This window comes from Gigantopelta aegis, chromosome 6 (assembly GCF_016097555.1).
Source record: "Gigantopelta aegis isolate Gae_Host chromosome 6, Gae_host_genome, whole genome shotgun sequence".
Lineage (NCBI taxonomy): Eukaryota > Metazoa > Mollusca > Gastropoda > Neomphalida > Peltospiridae > Gigantopelta > Gigantopelta aegis.
The window spans coordinates 73,752,803-73,770,436 of record NC_054704.1 but is presented as its reverse complement, the minus strand read 5'-3'; the positions used below and the strand labels follow the sequence as shown (position 1 = coordinate 73,770,436).

General features: G+C 34.7%; 1 protein-coding gene across 1 annotated transcript in view; it reads left to right on the top strand.

The window, feature by feature from the left end:
- LOC121375328 (dachshund homolog 1-like) overlaps positions 1 to 17,060 on the top strand; it is a 124,373-nt gene extending 107,313 nt beyond the window's left edge. Inside the window, exons 7-10 of the mRNA XM_041502730.1 lie at positions 6,691 to 6,774; positions 8,125 to 8,274; positions 9,399 to 9,464; positions 12,545 to 17,060. Coding sequence (XP_041358664.1) covers positions 6,691 to 6,774; positions 8,125 to 8,274; positions 9,399 to 9,464; positions 12,545 to 12,654 — 410 coding nt within the window. The 3' untranslated portion in view covers positions 12,655 to 17,060. The remainder of the gene's footprint in view (positions 1 to 6,690; positions 6,775 to 8,124; positions 8,275 to 9,398; positions 9,465 to 12,544) is intronic.
- The last annotated feature ends 574 nt before the right edge of the window (positions 17,061 to 17,634 follow it).

Below are 17,634 nucleotides of genomic sequence, written 5' to 3'. Positions count from 1 at the left end.
CATTGTGAATCCTCTGAAATAAATGCTATACATACTATCAGATAAGTACTGTGTATGCTATCTGATAACTGTTATATACATGATATCAGATAAATACTGTACATGTACATGTTATCAGATAAATGCTATAAATGCTATCTTGGGCAAACAATCACAGAGGTTGTCAGTAACTGATTGAAATCACTTTCAGTTTGTCGGTGCCAGGGGTGAAACAATTAAGATTTCTTCTGCTCTGTTTCTCTGTATATATATTTGTTTTATTTCTTGATTTGTGCCTCTGTTCAGTAAGGATGTTTAGCCAGTGCTAGTCACATTCACACATAAATATTTAGCTGCATTTCATGCCATGTATAAAATATGTGCTTCTGTCAGGAGGTTTATTTTCACTTGCTGATGGGGGCTTTCTTTCAATGGTCTACAAATTCAGCTCCAAGCACTAATTGCCATTGCAGTTATGCTGTAGGTATTTCTATCCATCATTTTCAGAGCACTGATATTTATTTTATTGCAAGGCCATGCATGCATAGCTAGAGTAGGTTAAAATGGGAAGAGCAGTGTCGACAAATGGAAAATGTTTTTATAAGATTAAAAAATATTGTTTTTGGCTTTCACTGATAATGAGCTAATTTTGGCATGTGTATACCTGCATTTATTTATAAGTATAACTGAAATATGCACAAATAGTATGGTTTTTAGATTTTATTAATAATACTACACTATAACAGTGTCCAATATACATATCAGCTTTAATACATAATTCCATACTTTACAGTAGTTATAAAAAATGTAACAAAATATATGAGGATTTTAATCAGTTAATTCCATATTTTGAACAGGAAACAAACAATGGTAAAATAATATGAAAGGTGATTGTATATAAACAGGATTTTAAAAATAATTTTCCTAACAGATTAATGAATTTTAAATCATGAATAAAAAAAATGTAATTCTTAATCATTTAATTTCTCACTGTCCTTGAAATAAGAATAAACACAATATCAAATTTAATACTGCAAGTACATATGTACTGGGTACATGGTTATTTTTTTATTATTATTATTTATTATTACTTTAATTTAATTTTTTATATTTATTTATATTTATTATTATTATTTTATTTATTGTAGGGGGAAGGTTGGTTTGTTTTGGATTCAGTTTTGTTTTTTAAATTTATAAAATTTAATATTGTAATTTTTTGTTTTAAAAATGTTTTACTTGTTTGTGTGACTGCTTAGAAAACTATGGTTATTGCTGTAAACACAATCTGAACCTCTTGCATGCAGTGTCATGTAGTGTACATAAGTCAACACCACAAATTGATCATGATTTATTTACAAATAAACTGATAAACACAGACATGAAACTGGCAACACACATAAACTCTTAAAAGACGGAAGAAATCAACACCCGCTAAACCTACTGATTGCCGGGTTCCCTGGGAATCAAAACACAAAACTGACATCTGTTAATAAATGTGGCAAGCCCTAATTGTTTTAGCAACTTTCACTGAAAACTGTCACTAATTGGCCAAAATCGCTGGATCCCCTGATGAGGAATCCCCGCCTCCTGTACAATGAAATGGACAGCCCTCGCACCCGTGTGACCCCGGTGGTGGCTGGGCCTGACCCCAGATAACCTGACACTAACCCGGAGATGACCTGCCCGGGTCTTACAGAAGGAGAAATGTACCAGAGATGTGCGTTTCTTGAAGATTAAGACTCGTGAAACATCACACTGTAATGATCCAAGGTGGCAAACACAAAATTACCAATATATATATTTGATCCTCAAGTGGTGGAAAGAGGATTTGGAGAGTTTGGAAACAACTGTTTGGAGTGGATTTTGTTCTTAAACTGCAGTTGTCAAAACAAATAAATGGTACAAACTGGATAGGATTTCTGTCGTCTTCTTCTTTTGATTTTTTTTTTTGGGGGGGTGGGGGTGGGGGGGGTTTGGATGCATTTAATATAAAAATATGAAAAGATTTTGTTATTCAGTTACTTGATTTTGATGGTACTTTAAAAATATACTACACAATTTTGATTAACGTTTATGTTAATTATACTTTGCAAACATATTTAAATGACAAACAGGTGTTGTCAAATAATGTTTATAGATTCATGTGGTAATTAGTATATGTTTGTTTTTTTCTCTTCTGTTCTGTAGCTTTCTTTCCTTTGTGCTTCAGTTGTGCATATGTTATTAGTTAAAAAGATCCAACAGAGAATAGCCATTGATCACCTTTTTTTTCTTCTTTTTTTTAATAATTCTTTAAAATTATTATTTTATTTTATTTCATTTCATTTAGAATGTGTTATTTATTTTTATGATTAGATTTATTTATTTATGGAACACATGAATCAATCTCCACCAAGAGGATTTGAACCACAATCTCTCTATGTAAGAGTACAGTGCCCTACCAACTGAGCTACATGTAATAGGTAAATTCCCACTATAGCTACTGCCATTAGGAGCATTTTATACTACTTCATTTATTTACTTATTTTTAATTAAATAATACATGAGTTTTAATTAACTGAAACTTTAAATTACATATCTGAGGTGCATTTCAAGTCATCATTTGACTGCACGAGCTAATAGGGAAATTCCCACTAGCTACACTGTCATACCAACACTACTTCATTTATTTACTTATTTTTAATTAAATAGTGCCCTGATTTTTAATTAACTGAAACTATAAATGAGATATCTGAGGTGCATTTCAATTCATCATTTGACTTAAAGCTAACTGAGCTAATAGGGAAATTCCCACTAGCTACACTGCCAGAAGGAACACCTTTTTACCAACACTACTTAATTTTTTATTTATTTATTTTAATTAAATAATATTTGAATTTTAATTAACTGAAACTATAAATCAAATATCTGTAGTATGTTTCAATTCACCATTTGACTTAAAGCTACTAGGGAAATTCCCACTAGCTACACTGCCAGTAGGAACACATTTTACCAACACTACTTCATTTTTTATTTATTTATTGTAATTAAATAATATTTGAATTTTAATTAACTGAAAATATAAATCAAACATCTGTAGTATGTTTCAATTCACTATTTGACTTAAAGCTACAAAGGAAATTCCCACAAGCTACACTGCCAGTAGGAACACTTTATACCAACACTACTTCATGTTTTATTTATTTATTTTAATTAAATAATATTTGATTTGTAATTAAGTGTAGTAGATTTCAGTTCATCATTGGACTTAAAGCTAACTGAGCTAATAGGGAAATTCCCACAAGCTTCAACCAGTAGGAGCATGTTTTACCAACACTACTTAATGTATTTATTTATTTATTTTAATTAAATAATACTTGATTTTTAATCAACTGTAGTAGGTTTCAGTTCATCATTTGACTTAAAGCTAACTTGTATGTATCTGTAACAGCAGTGTAGTGGTGAAGTGATCTAACTTACACCTGCATGTCATGACGGAGCTAAAGCTCTCTTGAGGTATATACATCCTCCCACTTGCTTGGTCTCATTTCCCCTGTTTTATTTTCAATCTGTGATTTCTTTTAAATCACGGAACACTTGATGTAAAAATCATTTCCCCAGGCTTTTGTTTGGGGGCCTGAAACTCAATCTTCTTTATTCGTCTAATGCTAAAGGAGTTGCAATGGTGCTTTTCATTGTGCAAATTATCGGAAAACTGTCAAGACCCTCTCATTCATTTGAAGCATTTTATTGCATTTTTCCTGCTGATGGTTTAGGATTTTACAGTTGCAGTGCGAGAAATAGAAGCGAAATAGATGAAATTGGTCATTAATGCTAAAGATAATGCCTCATGATTATAACCTGGAGGAAAAACAGTGATTTACTCTTATGCATTATTCCACGTTGGAGCATTCTTCTCAATGTGTTAGTCCAAGCGGAAAAATCTATCAGCCTTCTGCTCGAATTCCTTAAAAATTTCATTCCAGCCAGTCCACATATCATAATCTGGTGATGGGTGAAGTTTTTTCTACAGACCTCAACTCTGATTCATCTCAGAAATAAATTAAAGGCTAATAAATAAGAAAATGGAGAGATAATGTAGTGTTGTTTGACCGAAGATAGGGCCGCCGATCGCACTAAATCACGATCGTGTATCCCGTGTTTGACATGAGGAAACAACAATATTTTAGCATTTGTCAAATGAGCCATTACAAAGGCCACATGCACTCCGGCTTTGATAGTTTGGTTTTTTGTTTAAAAAAACACCCCAAAAAATGCTTGCTAATTGTGTTTTCTGAGTTGCCATGTGGGGAAATTTAAATGCAATCTGTCTATCCGAGGTATAATTTCTCATTTCGACACCTCAATAATTAGTGTTTGATTACGGGATTATAAATGTAGAAAAATAGAGCACATATTGGGTTATACGTCATAAATCCACTGAGAATATTTCAAAATTTTTGCAGTTGAGGAGGTGATAGGATTTTAAATGGCTGTGTAGGGATCGGAACAGGAAGTAAAATATGTCCTGCTATTAGTTTTGCAAACAGCTAGCAGGCTGAAAGAAATATAATGTCCTGTTAAGAAGAAAATATGGCCTGCTGAAAATAGGACAGAACGAGATGATGGAAAGGTCTAGGATGATGTATGAAAATTAGGACCTCTGAGAAATATTTTAGAGTATTATGGAATTTAAAAAAATAGCAGATAAGACATTGTGCATATACTCCTGTTTCTTGAAAAATGACCTGAGATTTGTTTTAGGAGTTTTAGCTGGTGAATTACTGTTTCACCTGCCAAGTCTAAAAAGGTGAACATACTTGGCCGAATTTACAAAGTCTGTTTATGACTTACACGCGTGTAGCTACATGTATTCACAATGCTTAAACACCCGCATTTAAGAAAAACAGGCTTCGTAAATTCGGCCCACTGTTTTTAGCCCTTCATAGGTTGCTATTTCAAGCTCTTCTGTGGACAATAAATGGAAGTTTATGACATATGGAACATGAATAAAATTGTAATAGAAAACCAATGAAGTATCATAAGAATTGCATTTATTGTCTTGCAGATGTTTATAAGTATGATTAGAACTTGTCTATTTTGCACAATTCTGGTGCATATAAAAAAAATCCTTTGCTGCTAATTGAAAAGAGTAGCCCATGGAGTGGCGACAGCAGGTTTCCTCTCTAATTATCTGTGATGACAACCATAAAGAAAATTTGTTTGTGTTAAATAAAACCTTTTCTTTGTTTCTTTTCCCACTGAGCTGTTAAAATTCTGTTTCTATATGAAGTGAAGCCAGTACCTACCACTCTTGAAGCTAATTTCTTAAATACTGTGCCACAGAAAATCATCTCTTTAAAATGAATGGATGGCTGTGTTTGAGCCTACAGGTGTCACATCAACCGTTAATCAAAACACTATTGAGGTAAATGAAAATTTTACCAGATGTAATATTAACAGATGTGTTGCTTTCATATAAAGCAATTATTCAGAGTATATTTTTTCTGTTGTCTTGGATACAAAATGTTTTCCAAAAACAAAAAAATTAGTAATGAAGCAACAAAATAAACTTAATTAGTACCAATAATAATGAAAGAATAATGCAAGATTTCCATAATGGCTTTCTTAAGCTGAAACGAAATGAAATCTTTCGCATTGATCTGGTTCCTAATTTTTGTTTCATTCCAACAATTTGATTAATCAACGTCCTTGAGTAGTATATAATTGGTGAAAATGATTTGAAAGCTCGCACATTAACAGTTGTAGGATACATCTGGCTTGCCACCATCACACTGGCGAGATGTGCCATGTTTAATTGACTCCTGTTGATTGTGACTGGGTGATAAGTGTGTCATAATAATTCACGAAATCAGAGCACACCGCAGAATAACAATAACTAAAATCAGATTACCAGCTTCTGGTTACAATCCAAGTGAAATAGACGAGCCGGGGAGGCACTCCGAGATTGAAAATAACGCAATATTGACTGTTTGCAGGGTTCCAGATGCGCTTGAAAAAGTGTCATAATTGACTATTGTCTGTTGGAATTTGGCACTTAGTGAAATTAACTTTGATCTCGCGCTATGCGAGATGGGCCATCATGTTTAATATTCCAGTATCAATTGATCTGGTACAAATTGCTCAATTGTTAAAAAAAGGTGCAATTGAGGGTCTTCACGTCCACAAACTTCACTTTCGATGGGTTTAGCATCGATTTAATGCGGTATAATAAAAATTGTGCCTCTCTTATAATATTGTTATGTGTTTGTAGAACGAAATGCCATAAAGATGATGTTTCATTTAGTTGGATTCAATCTACTTATATGAAATTACAAAAGGTTCACTCATATTAATGCCCAGTACATTCTTTAATTTAATATACAGGAGCCGTCATAAAGAGCTCATGGATAAGGTCATTCTTAAAATAAAATTATTACACCATCACATTTTTTCTATTTTTATACTTTAATTGCATATTATGGTGTTAAAAAAAACTTGAAAATTCATTGTTTATATGCAAAGAAAAAAAAAATCATTTAACAAAAATTGATATTCATAAATTAGCTGGATGGATAAAAATATTTTATGGTGAATACAAGGACATGTGGATCAAATCTGGGCAGTAGCAGGTAAACAGTGGGTGTAAATATATTTTTAACCTTGATTTATGGAATTCTCTTCTTTTTGTATTTTTATGTTAATTCTCATGATATATTTTGTATTTTCCAGCGGAATTGAAGGTGGAGTTGATGAGGGAACGAGAGTTACGAGAAACTTTAGAAAAGCAACTTCTGGATGAACAGAAAAACAGAGGTATGTTTCTTGTAGATCTGTACACACAAACTGGAAAACATGTTCTTTCATTTTTATTTTCGTGACAGGTTTTTTTTTTCTTTCTCGCATTTGCATCTGATTTTTTGAAGTACAAAGATGATTTTTGTACCAAACTGTTTTCTATTTCTTGTGCTGTTCATGCTATAAAATATTTGTAAAAATATTTTTGTGGCAAAGTTAAGTTAAAATTAGTATATGTTGCATGGCTTATTGAGCAGTCAAACTGACAATGTACTTCATGAAATATATATAGATTTTTTTTTAATATGCAGATTTTTTCATTACTGATTAATCACCTATGTATATATTTAGAAAACTTGAATTTGTTTTGTAAAATTCCACTTTAAGTACCAACAGTTTGAGTTTGTGTGTGTGTCTGTGTGTGTGTGTGTGTGTGTGTGTGTGTGTTTGTGAGTGTGTGTATGTCTATGTGTGTGAGTGAGTGTGTGCATACGTGTGTGTGTGTGTGCATGTGTGTTTGTGAGTGTGTATGTCTGTGTGTGTGTTTGTGAGTGTGTATGTCTGTGTGTGTGTATGTGTGTGTATGTTTGTGTGTGTGTGTGAGAGTGAGTGAGTGTGTGCATGTGTGTGTATGCATGTGTTTGTGAGTGTGTGTATGTGTGTGTGTTTGTGAGTGTGTCTGTGTATGTGTGTGTGTGTGTGTGTGTGTGTGTGTGAGGATAAAGGATACTTGAGCTACATACATGCATGTTTACCTTTGCATAATGCCTTGAAATTAATGACGGTACCAACACCAGTTGCTGTAGTTGCATTATGACTTACCATAGGACAGGGACTTTTCCAATGGCAGTTTTATGCCACAGATAAAACAAAATATTGACATTCGTTGAAGGGATGATTTTTGTATTTTTATTTTTGTTGCAAAAGTTGCTGGTTTAAATTTGTTTTTTAAGCAAACTCAGTATTATGTAAGCAGGGTTCAAACTTAACGATGGCACCGACAGGAGTTGCAGTTGTTGAGATATAAATTGCCATAAGTAAAGATCATCACCGATGGCATTTTTGTAAAACTCCTCAACAATGACAAAATGTATACACCTGGTCTACATATAACAACAAAATAACCTTTCAGTCATGTTTATTTGATACAAATGTCACTTTTAACAAAAAACATTGTCATAGGCAGGCTAAAAATTGCCATCAGTGGGCAATTTCACTCATGGCAATTCTTTACAAAATTGCCGTGGGAGACAAATTCTTAAGTTTGAGCCAATGTGTAAGCATTTGTTCTATAGCAAAAACATTTTAATATTACCATTGATAACATATTCTTAAGTTCGAATCCTGTAACTGTGTTACTGTTTGTAGTTATTTTGACAAAACGTCTGAAGAAGGAGAAGAAAGCAAGGCGCAGGATACAAGAACAGCTTGATTCAGTTACCAAGTCCAACATGTCCATGCCAAACCTCGAACTGAGCAAGCCGGCAAACAGTCCCGAATCTACACACAATCTGGCTGGTAAGTGTAAATACTCTACACAGACTTGTCTTCTCAAGTTAATGTTTGTGGTTCTTAGTGGAATGTAGTTAATCTGAGTAGTTCATAAAAAGAAAATTGGTTAGAGTAATTATCGAAGTCTAAATCAAAGAAACGGTATAAAATGTTTGCACTACAAGAGGTTCGTGTGTTTGTGCATGTTGATTGCTGTTTTGTAAAAATCAAGAGTTCTCAGCTTGCTTGCCACCCATAAAAAGAAGAACCCTAATTTAAGTAGCTCTTAAAAGAAACTAGAAATATGTTCGTACAAAGAGAGTGACTTCACTTTTGGGCATTTGGATGGCTGCACAGATGGATGGGTGTATCGGTGGATGGGTAGGTGCATGGCTGAATTTATGGATAGATGTATTAAAGGGTGGGTGGGTGGACTATTGGATCAAACTGCTACCAACCCTGGTTGGGCTCCTGGTGCTCTCTTGCACCTGCTGGCGCAGATGGTCCATCCTCCCACCCACAACCCCAAACCCTTTCCTATCCTGAATGGAGGAGCTGCCATGGGCCGACACAGCTTGTTCTGAATATGCACATTAAGTCCTATTTGACCTGACATGACCTGACCTAACCTGTGGATGGATAGATTGATATATGGGTGATTATAGATGGGTGGGAGGTTGGGTGAATGGATGGATGGAAGGTTGGGTAGATGGGTGGGTGGATGGAAGGATAGGTGGATGGATGCAAGGAACGATAGATGGGTTGGAGGTTGGGTGGGTGGGTAGGTGGATGAATGCATTGATAAATGAATATAAGTATATTTTGTGTGGATATTAGTAAATTATTTGTTCTAATGTATTTTTCTTACAAAATGTTTTTAAAATCACCATATGTATTTGCTCGCATTTATAATCTTTGCTGCTAGAACAATAAAATTAAAAAGTATGAATACTCAAAAGTGTTCTTGAATACAGTTGCCCATATACGTGCATATCTAAGTGACATTCAAGCAGAGAATGTGCTGTTTATTGATGCTGTCCCAAGCCCAAGATGAACATGCTTGAACCTTAATAGGATATGCATGTAAATAGAGTTTAAGGTAAGGTTTATTGATGTTCACTGTAGAAATCTTTCAATTTCCAATGTTTCAGATTCTGTACAGCAAGATTCAGATGAAGATAAACAGAGTCAGCCAGATTTGGAGCGGAAAATGACAGGTAATATATAAAGAGAGAAACTTATAGAATCGAGGGAGTGTTCGCTTAGCAATAGTTCTAATTAGAGGCTATTGAAAGAAAGAAAGAAATGTTTTTTTAACGACGCACTCAACACATTTTATTTTACGGTTATATGGCATCAGACATATGGTTAAGGACCACACAGATTTTGAGAGGAAACCCGCTGTTGCCACTACATGGGCTACTCTTCCCGATTAGCAGCAAGGGATCTTTTATTTGCGCTTCCCACAGGCAGGATAGCACAAACCATGACCTTTGTTGAACCAGTTATGGACCACTGGTCGGTACAAGTGGTTTACACCTACCCATTGAGCCTTGCGGAGCACTCGGGGTTTGGAGTCGGTATCTGGATTAAAACTCCCATGCCTCGACTGGGCTCCGATCCCAGTACCTACCAGCCTGTAGACCGATGGCCTACCACGACGCCACCGAGGCCGGTAGAGGAGGCTATTGAAGTTAAAGTTTGTTATCATCAGCTATTGGATATCAAACATGTGATAACGTTGACATGTAGTCTTAGAGGGGAAACACGCTACATTTATCCATCAGTAGCAAAGGATCTATTATATGCACCATCCCACTGACAGGATAGCACATACCACATCCTTTGATATACCAGTTGTGGTGCACTGGTTGGAGGGAGAAATAGCCCAATGGGCCCACTGATGGGGATTGATCCTAGACCAACTGCACATAAAGTGAGCGCTTTACCACTAGGCTATTGATGAACTGTTGAAGTAACCATATTATAGACAGTAAAAGCATAGTCCATGAGTCTGCAGTAGGTTTTCTCGCTATTGACAAACTGTTGAAATAACCATATTATAGACAGTAAAAGCATAGCCCACGAGTCTGCAGTAGGTTTTCTCGCTATTGACAAACTGTTGAAATAACCATATTATAGACAGTAAAAGCATAGCCCATGAGTCTACAGTAGGTTTTCTCTCTATTGACGAAATGTTGAAATAACCATATATGTTATGCTAGGCAAAGACTACCAACTGCCAGCAGAAAGTTGGTCAACTCGGCAGTTGCATTGTAATTTCCCCAACTCCCGACTTATGATGGGTGCACTAATGGGTTGTACGAGGAGAATCAAGTAGTAAAGAGCGCTCAGACTAGCAACTGGACAGTCGTAGAATTCGTGCCAGCAGAAAGTTGGTCAACTCAGCAGTTGCGTTGTAATTTCCCCAACTCCTGACTTACGACAGTTGAACTCAGATTAACAACTAATGAGTTATACGAGGAGAATCGAGTTGTAAGAGTACTCAGACTAGTAACTAGACAGTTGTAGAAGTCGTGACAGCAGAAAGTTGGCCAACTCTGTGCTGCCAGTTGGTAGTCGGAGCCTAACATTAGACTGCAAGTAGTTTAGAATGTGCTGAGGTGTTGGTGAGCAAACATTCCTTTCTTTTCCTTTCTCTCACCTGCTGATCAGTAATCTGAGCGAAGTTTTTATTTATTGCTGTATACCAACATGAACTGCTTTAGCCGTAAGGAAAAAAGTGCACACTTAATTTCATAAAAGCGTTTTACATCTAAGAAATTTTTCACTTCAGACGCAGATAAACAGAAAATAAAATTTTCTATAGCTTTTCCATTCACGATTCTACAACACTGAAAACATGGCGGTGATTACCTAACCAAACTCGTCAGCTGGGGGTAATTAAAAAGTGATAAATTAAAAAAGCTACTTTCAAGTGTTTCTAAAAAGGAAAACGTTTTAACAAAATAAGTTTATTGCTGCATGGTATTTCAATTTGATAAATACAAAAAAATAAACAGGTTTATATAAGTATCAGAGAAATTCAAACGGTACTTAACTTTTCTGACAGACTTCACTTGAGTATTATAGTGAGCTTGGTTGTTATTGAAGTCAAGTGTACATGTATGGAGATTGGGTAAGATATTGTGATATGCAATAAATAATGAGTATAACACAAGTCTTATGTGTCATGTGAAATATGTGAAATGGATTTTGAAATTATTTATTATAAATCGTAGCTTGAATGGCACTCTCTATAGATATGCAAGTGTTTTATGAATTATACTTAGCATTCTAAAATTATTCCTAATTTTTTTTTTTAATTTAATATATTCATATACTTACTGTTTGACACCTAATAGCCAGTGTGTTGTGCTGGGGTGTTTATTCATTCATTCAAAAATTATTCCATTTAAAAAATGGACTGGCCTTCTAGTTTGGTCAGATCAGATGATTAGTCACATCATTTAGTCATTCGAACTAATCATTAGTGTTCTTTTTGTTGGCTAACTTAAAAATGTTTTTAAAAATTGAATGTTTTAGCAGAATGAATGGGTGGAAGACAATATAGTTCAATTTTGTTTGTTTGAATGTTGATATTTTATTTATGCAGATAATGCCAAATATTTAAATTTCCATTATTTTTATTGATTATAATGAGATAGGAAAGTCACTGCAGCCACTCCATTGGCTATACCCAATTCTTTGTGATTAGCAAACAGAATTATACATACTGCTGCCCAGTGGGCCTACAAACATAAATTGATCCTAGGCCGACCACATGTCAGACGAGCATTTTTTTAAAAACTGGGCTACATCTTACCTCAGGCTTCTTAAAGAGTCTAGAAATATCAATGCTTGAAAATTATAGATTAGGAAGGAAGGAAATGGTTTATTTAACAACGCACTCAACACATTTTATTTACAGTTATATGGCATCGGACATATGGTTAAGGACCACACAGATATTGAGGGAGGAAGCCCGTTGTCGCGACTTCATGGGCTACTCTTTTTCGATTAGCAGCAAGGGATCTTTTATATGCACCATTCCATGGACAGGATAGCACATACCATGGCCTTTGATGTACCAGCCATGGTGCACTGGCTGGAGCGAGAAATGGCCCAATGGGCCCACTGACGTGGATCGATCCTAGACCGACGGCGCATCAAGCGAGCACTTTACAACTGGGCTACGTCCCGCCCCTAATTATAGGTTATGTTTGACTAGCTCAACACCAACTAATAATTACTATGGTTGAAGTTACATTTTAAACTTTTTCCTTTTGTTTTCCAGAAGCAGAGAGAAGTCTACACCATGATGTGTACGACAACTACCCAGTTCACCAGTCGAACAATCAGCCACGTTTTCCATACTTGTCACTCGTCCCCGGAGAAGTGCAATGAACACTGTGTGGGCCACACGTCAGTGGCTCCCCATCTACTCCCCAGTGATCTTGTTACCAACACTGTGACATGCTGTGAACAGTGAACATTGCACTGAACACACCCTGTGTGATAGGCAGTCATGAAATATGGTGAATTTAACACAGGTTTAGACCTGATTTCAATATAAACTGAGAACATTGCAGTGAACATTGTATTGAACTGACCCTGTGCGATAGGCAGTCACAAAAATGGTGAACACAGGTTTAGACTTGATTTCAAAATAAACTGACTGAGAACATTGCAGTGAACATTGTACTGATCTGACCCAATGCAATAGCAGTCAACATAAAAATATTGTGAACACAGGTTTAGATTTGATTTCGATATATAAACTGACTGAGAACATTGCAAATACCAGTGAACACATTGTACTGAACTGATCCTATGCATTGAGCAGTGAAGATACGAACATGGTGAACACCCTCTTAAGACTTTATTTCAGTATAACACAGATACATCCGAGTGTTTCATTTCAAGTTCTAACAATGCCTGATGTACGATGTCATGCCAATATGATTTCGAAAAACAAAAAACCTGTTCCAATGTTCACTTACTTGTTCAGGCTGATGTTCACAAGCAGATGGAGGAACTATTTCAATAACAAAAAATGTAAATGGAACCTTTGAATGTGACACTGTGAATCTATACACCCTGACAGTGCATGTGTTTGTTGTTGTGTACAGTGGACAGTGGTGAAGTTGTCTCTTGTAGCATGTTCCATTGCTATGTGCTGATGTTTATGCTATACTGGCAAGGACTTGCCATATAGATCTATCTATCTATATATATATACATATACATATAAACTAGTTAACAATATGTTGTATGCTGTACGTACCCTATAAACTAGTTCGATATCTCGGTGCATGGATGTTACAGAGGAGGAATTCACCAAGGGATGAACTGCAATGGTCGTCATGCACGTTTGTGTTTGTCCTGTTTTGCTGGAATCACTGGGTAGACAGTGTTATTGGTTTTTGTTAATGGGGTGATCATTTAACTGCTGCAACATCTTATTAAGCAAATGTCAATGTGTATAGAAAGGGTTTAGTCTCAGGTTCCTCTCACCCAAAGCGATACTTAGTTTAAGAAATGTATAGCCATGGGCTGTTCGTGGATTATGAAGTTCTAGATTTTTCATTTGCCCTATTAGTTAATTAGTCAGCTAGTTGATTGTACGTTAATCATCTTAAAAAACAGGAGATTGTTTGGCAGAAGAGGGCAGCTGTTGTTTAGAAAGTAGTCATGGCCTGCCACAGTTAGATTGGATGGGAATAACCACCAAATTTAAGAATTTTCCAGGTCAAGACAGGTTAATAAAAACAGGATCACGTTTTCTGCTTAACAGTTGAAGAGTTCATTTCCAAAATGCTGTATATCCATTTATGCCATTTTGAGAAAAACATTGTGTTGCTACACCATGACATTGTGTACATCACACGAAGGACAGTTTTAACAACCTATTCATTGGACATAGATCACATTTTGATGGACACTTTATTGTCATATTGTTGAGTAGCAGTTGTACTAACATTAGTACACATTCATTGATAATTGTCAAATCTGAAAATTGGCATATATTGCATTTTGGATATGATCTCTTCAGTTTATTTCCAACTTTTCAGCAGTAGTTTCTTCCTTAGAAAAAAAAATGATTTGTTAACTTCTGATGTTATGTCCATCTCCATTAAAGTGTTGATGTAAGACATTAATGGATTATGCTGCTTGCTGAGTGTTTGAAATCATTGATGATGATGGTACTCATTAAACTTTCACAGGTCTGATTTATACTTGTATCTCGTTTCATGTATGTTAATTAGAACAGTAATGGCATTTAATTTCTAACCTCATTTTGTTTTTACTTTAGTTACCATAGTGATTGGACATTTATTAACTGCTGTCTATCATATATAATGATCATGCTGAATTAAGATTTAAGTGAATGTGATATTTTTAGACTTGGTTTTGTCTCAAAATTAGATTTTTGTGTTTAATAAGCAGGCCTTTCATTTGTTTTGTATGGATTACTATATTAGACAGTTCTGCCTATTATTAGTATTTGAAAAAAAATGCAGTTGATCCATCAGAATATCTCTTTTTTCTTTTTTTTTAAAGTTTATATTACTCTTGGTAAAGATCATCAGAATATCTTTTAATTGCCATGTGCATCACCAGGAATTGTCTTAAAGGGATTCGTGTTTGTAATGAACTATTACATTTCATGGCTTAAAAAACAAATTCAAAACGTCAACAGAAAAAATTAAATGGCTAAAAGGATGTTCATTTGTTTGAACAAGTACATTTTATGGCCAATACATTTTTAAGGCAAAGAATTGCAGCAAAAAAAAGAGAGAAGAAACCACTAAAAGTGTGTTTGTTCTTAACACCCAAAACTGCTACAACCCAGTGGCACACATGTTTGATATTTTATTCATCATTGTTCATTCTAATTACCTTTTATGGTTACCAGAGGTGGAATTTCATATCTTAGCACCACCCATACACTCTTCCTGTCCCACATACATTTCAAGACAATGCACACAGTTTTCCAGAGTTTTTGCCCAAGTGTTATTTTCATCTCTGATTTATTCAAATCCATACAAAAACTTCAATATCCTCAGCATATAAACATGTATTACATGGCCTGTATGTATACATAACATAGTGATCTCGTTAATCAATGTCTCATGTTCATTCAGTAGGTGTAACATTCATTGTATATCACATGGAATAAATGCTATATGAAGTAGTATTTTGTATATCACATACAGTCACATGTAAACCTTTCATTATGTCAGCAATAAACGTCATTGTGCCTCACATCCATTCAATAAACAAATCACAGGGAATAGACAAACTTCAAGTGTATCATAATCAGTGAGTAGGCAGTAGATACGGGAGGCAAATTTAATAACCGTCATACATATCGCATACATTTAATCGACATTCACAGTGGTAGTAATCCTCACTTGTGAATGTTTCGTTTTAGTTATGGAGTAACTCATTATCGATATGAAAATATTGGTGGCATAAAATTCATTTACCTGATATTAATATGATTGGTTTAGAATTCTTTAATACAGGCCAACCCAAGTATTATCATCTTTGCTTCAGTTTGAAATTCCATATCACTTCATCCAGTTTCAGCTTTTCGAGATAATTGTATGTTATCATTAACGTTTCATCTTGTCTTCAGTTGTGTCCTACCTCACAGGTGATGGATACATGTAGCAGCAGGGTTCGAAAAAGTAGTCTATTTTTAGTATTTTTAGGTGAAGTAAAAATTCACCTGTTAAAACCACTCCAAAATTGCAGATAATTTTGTTAAGAGATAGATGTATGTACGATTATATCATCTGAAGAGATAACATTAGTATCTTGTGATTTTGTTACACTTCAATACCATAATGCTCTAAAATACATCTCAGAAGTCCTCATTTTCCACAAACATTACACACCTTCATGTCATCCATTGCTGTCTTATTTCCAGCAGCTCATATGTTTTTTAAGCAGGACATATTTCCTTTGAACTGCTATTTTGGAGAAGAAAAAAAAAGCAGTCCATATTTTACTTACTATTTTGATCCCTGTTTACAGTGTGTCGTAAATAAATCTGAACAAAATTATTACTATATTCTCAGAATCAAGAATCTCCTATAACTTACTGCCAAGTCCATTCTTTATAGGAGGATAGCTATTCCTTACGACAGTCCTTCCTGTTGCTGCTTTAGGCTATTGCTTCGAAGACGGTTTTCATAAATCTCAACCAGAAAACCATATTTCTTCTGCCATTGTTTTTTTAAATATTTATTTTAATAAATGGGTATAACTAACAATGTAAACCTTGCATTCATACATCGCTGAACACAAGGTTTTCTTAAAAACCCATGTACCAGTATTCATATTGATGGTCATCATCAGGTATCAGCAGCAATTGTTACCTAATCTGTTTTGGGTTTTTTGGGTTTTTAATTGTAATAGATGTATAAATTGGTTGTGAAATCTGTGAATACAACTATTGTTTCAGGTTTGGAATAACACGCTGACTCACAAAATAACAATGTGGATCATGTATTACAAGGACACAGATATATAAACTAGTACTGTAACGTTTCAGTGTGGGTCAGTATATAAACAAATCACAATGCTGAATTGTCAAAGAATATATCGAAATAGAACAATAGTAAAATACGTAACATTTCTTCTATCTGGTAATGTAACAAATTAATACATACACGTGCTTTAAAGGCATATTGTCACAGACCACTGATCTATTTAATGGTCTAACAAAGTATTACCTGAGCAAAAATTATTTGATTTGTCCCTAAATGTACTTTATTCAACCATCTTCATAACCACCACACTCCATTTATTAATGATATTTTGTAAAAATAATTGAATTATGGCAATGGTCCATAATTCAAAAACTAAAATTGCTGAGAGGGTTGACATGTATTTCACTCCATCATGGTTCAGTTAAGGTGGTGCAATAGCTAGATTTTGTTTCCAACAATTAATGTAATTTCTATTTATTATCCATTTTTAGAGAAATAAGGTCCTTAAATCTGTGACAATATGCCTTTAAAGCAATCTCTAAATTTGTGTTTTATTGGAATGTTATTCTGCATCTTATACCTTATTTAGTAAACCTTATTTTGCCAAGCAACACAAATTGGTTATTATTACCTAATATATTGTTTCAGTACAGGAATAAATGACATCCTCTATGACATGTTCACATAATGTATGTCGTCATTAACGAAGTTGGTGTCTTGTGGTTTTAGAACGAGTAGAAATAGTCTTGTACCCTATAGATTCATTCTGCGTCCTTTCAGTGGTTGTGATTTTCTATTGCTCAAGCAATATATCATTGTATTTTCTTGGTCATTTGGTCACCACATAATTGGAGTTTGATGAGAGGGTGTGCTACTACAATTG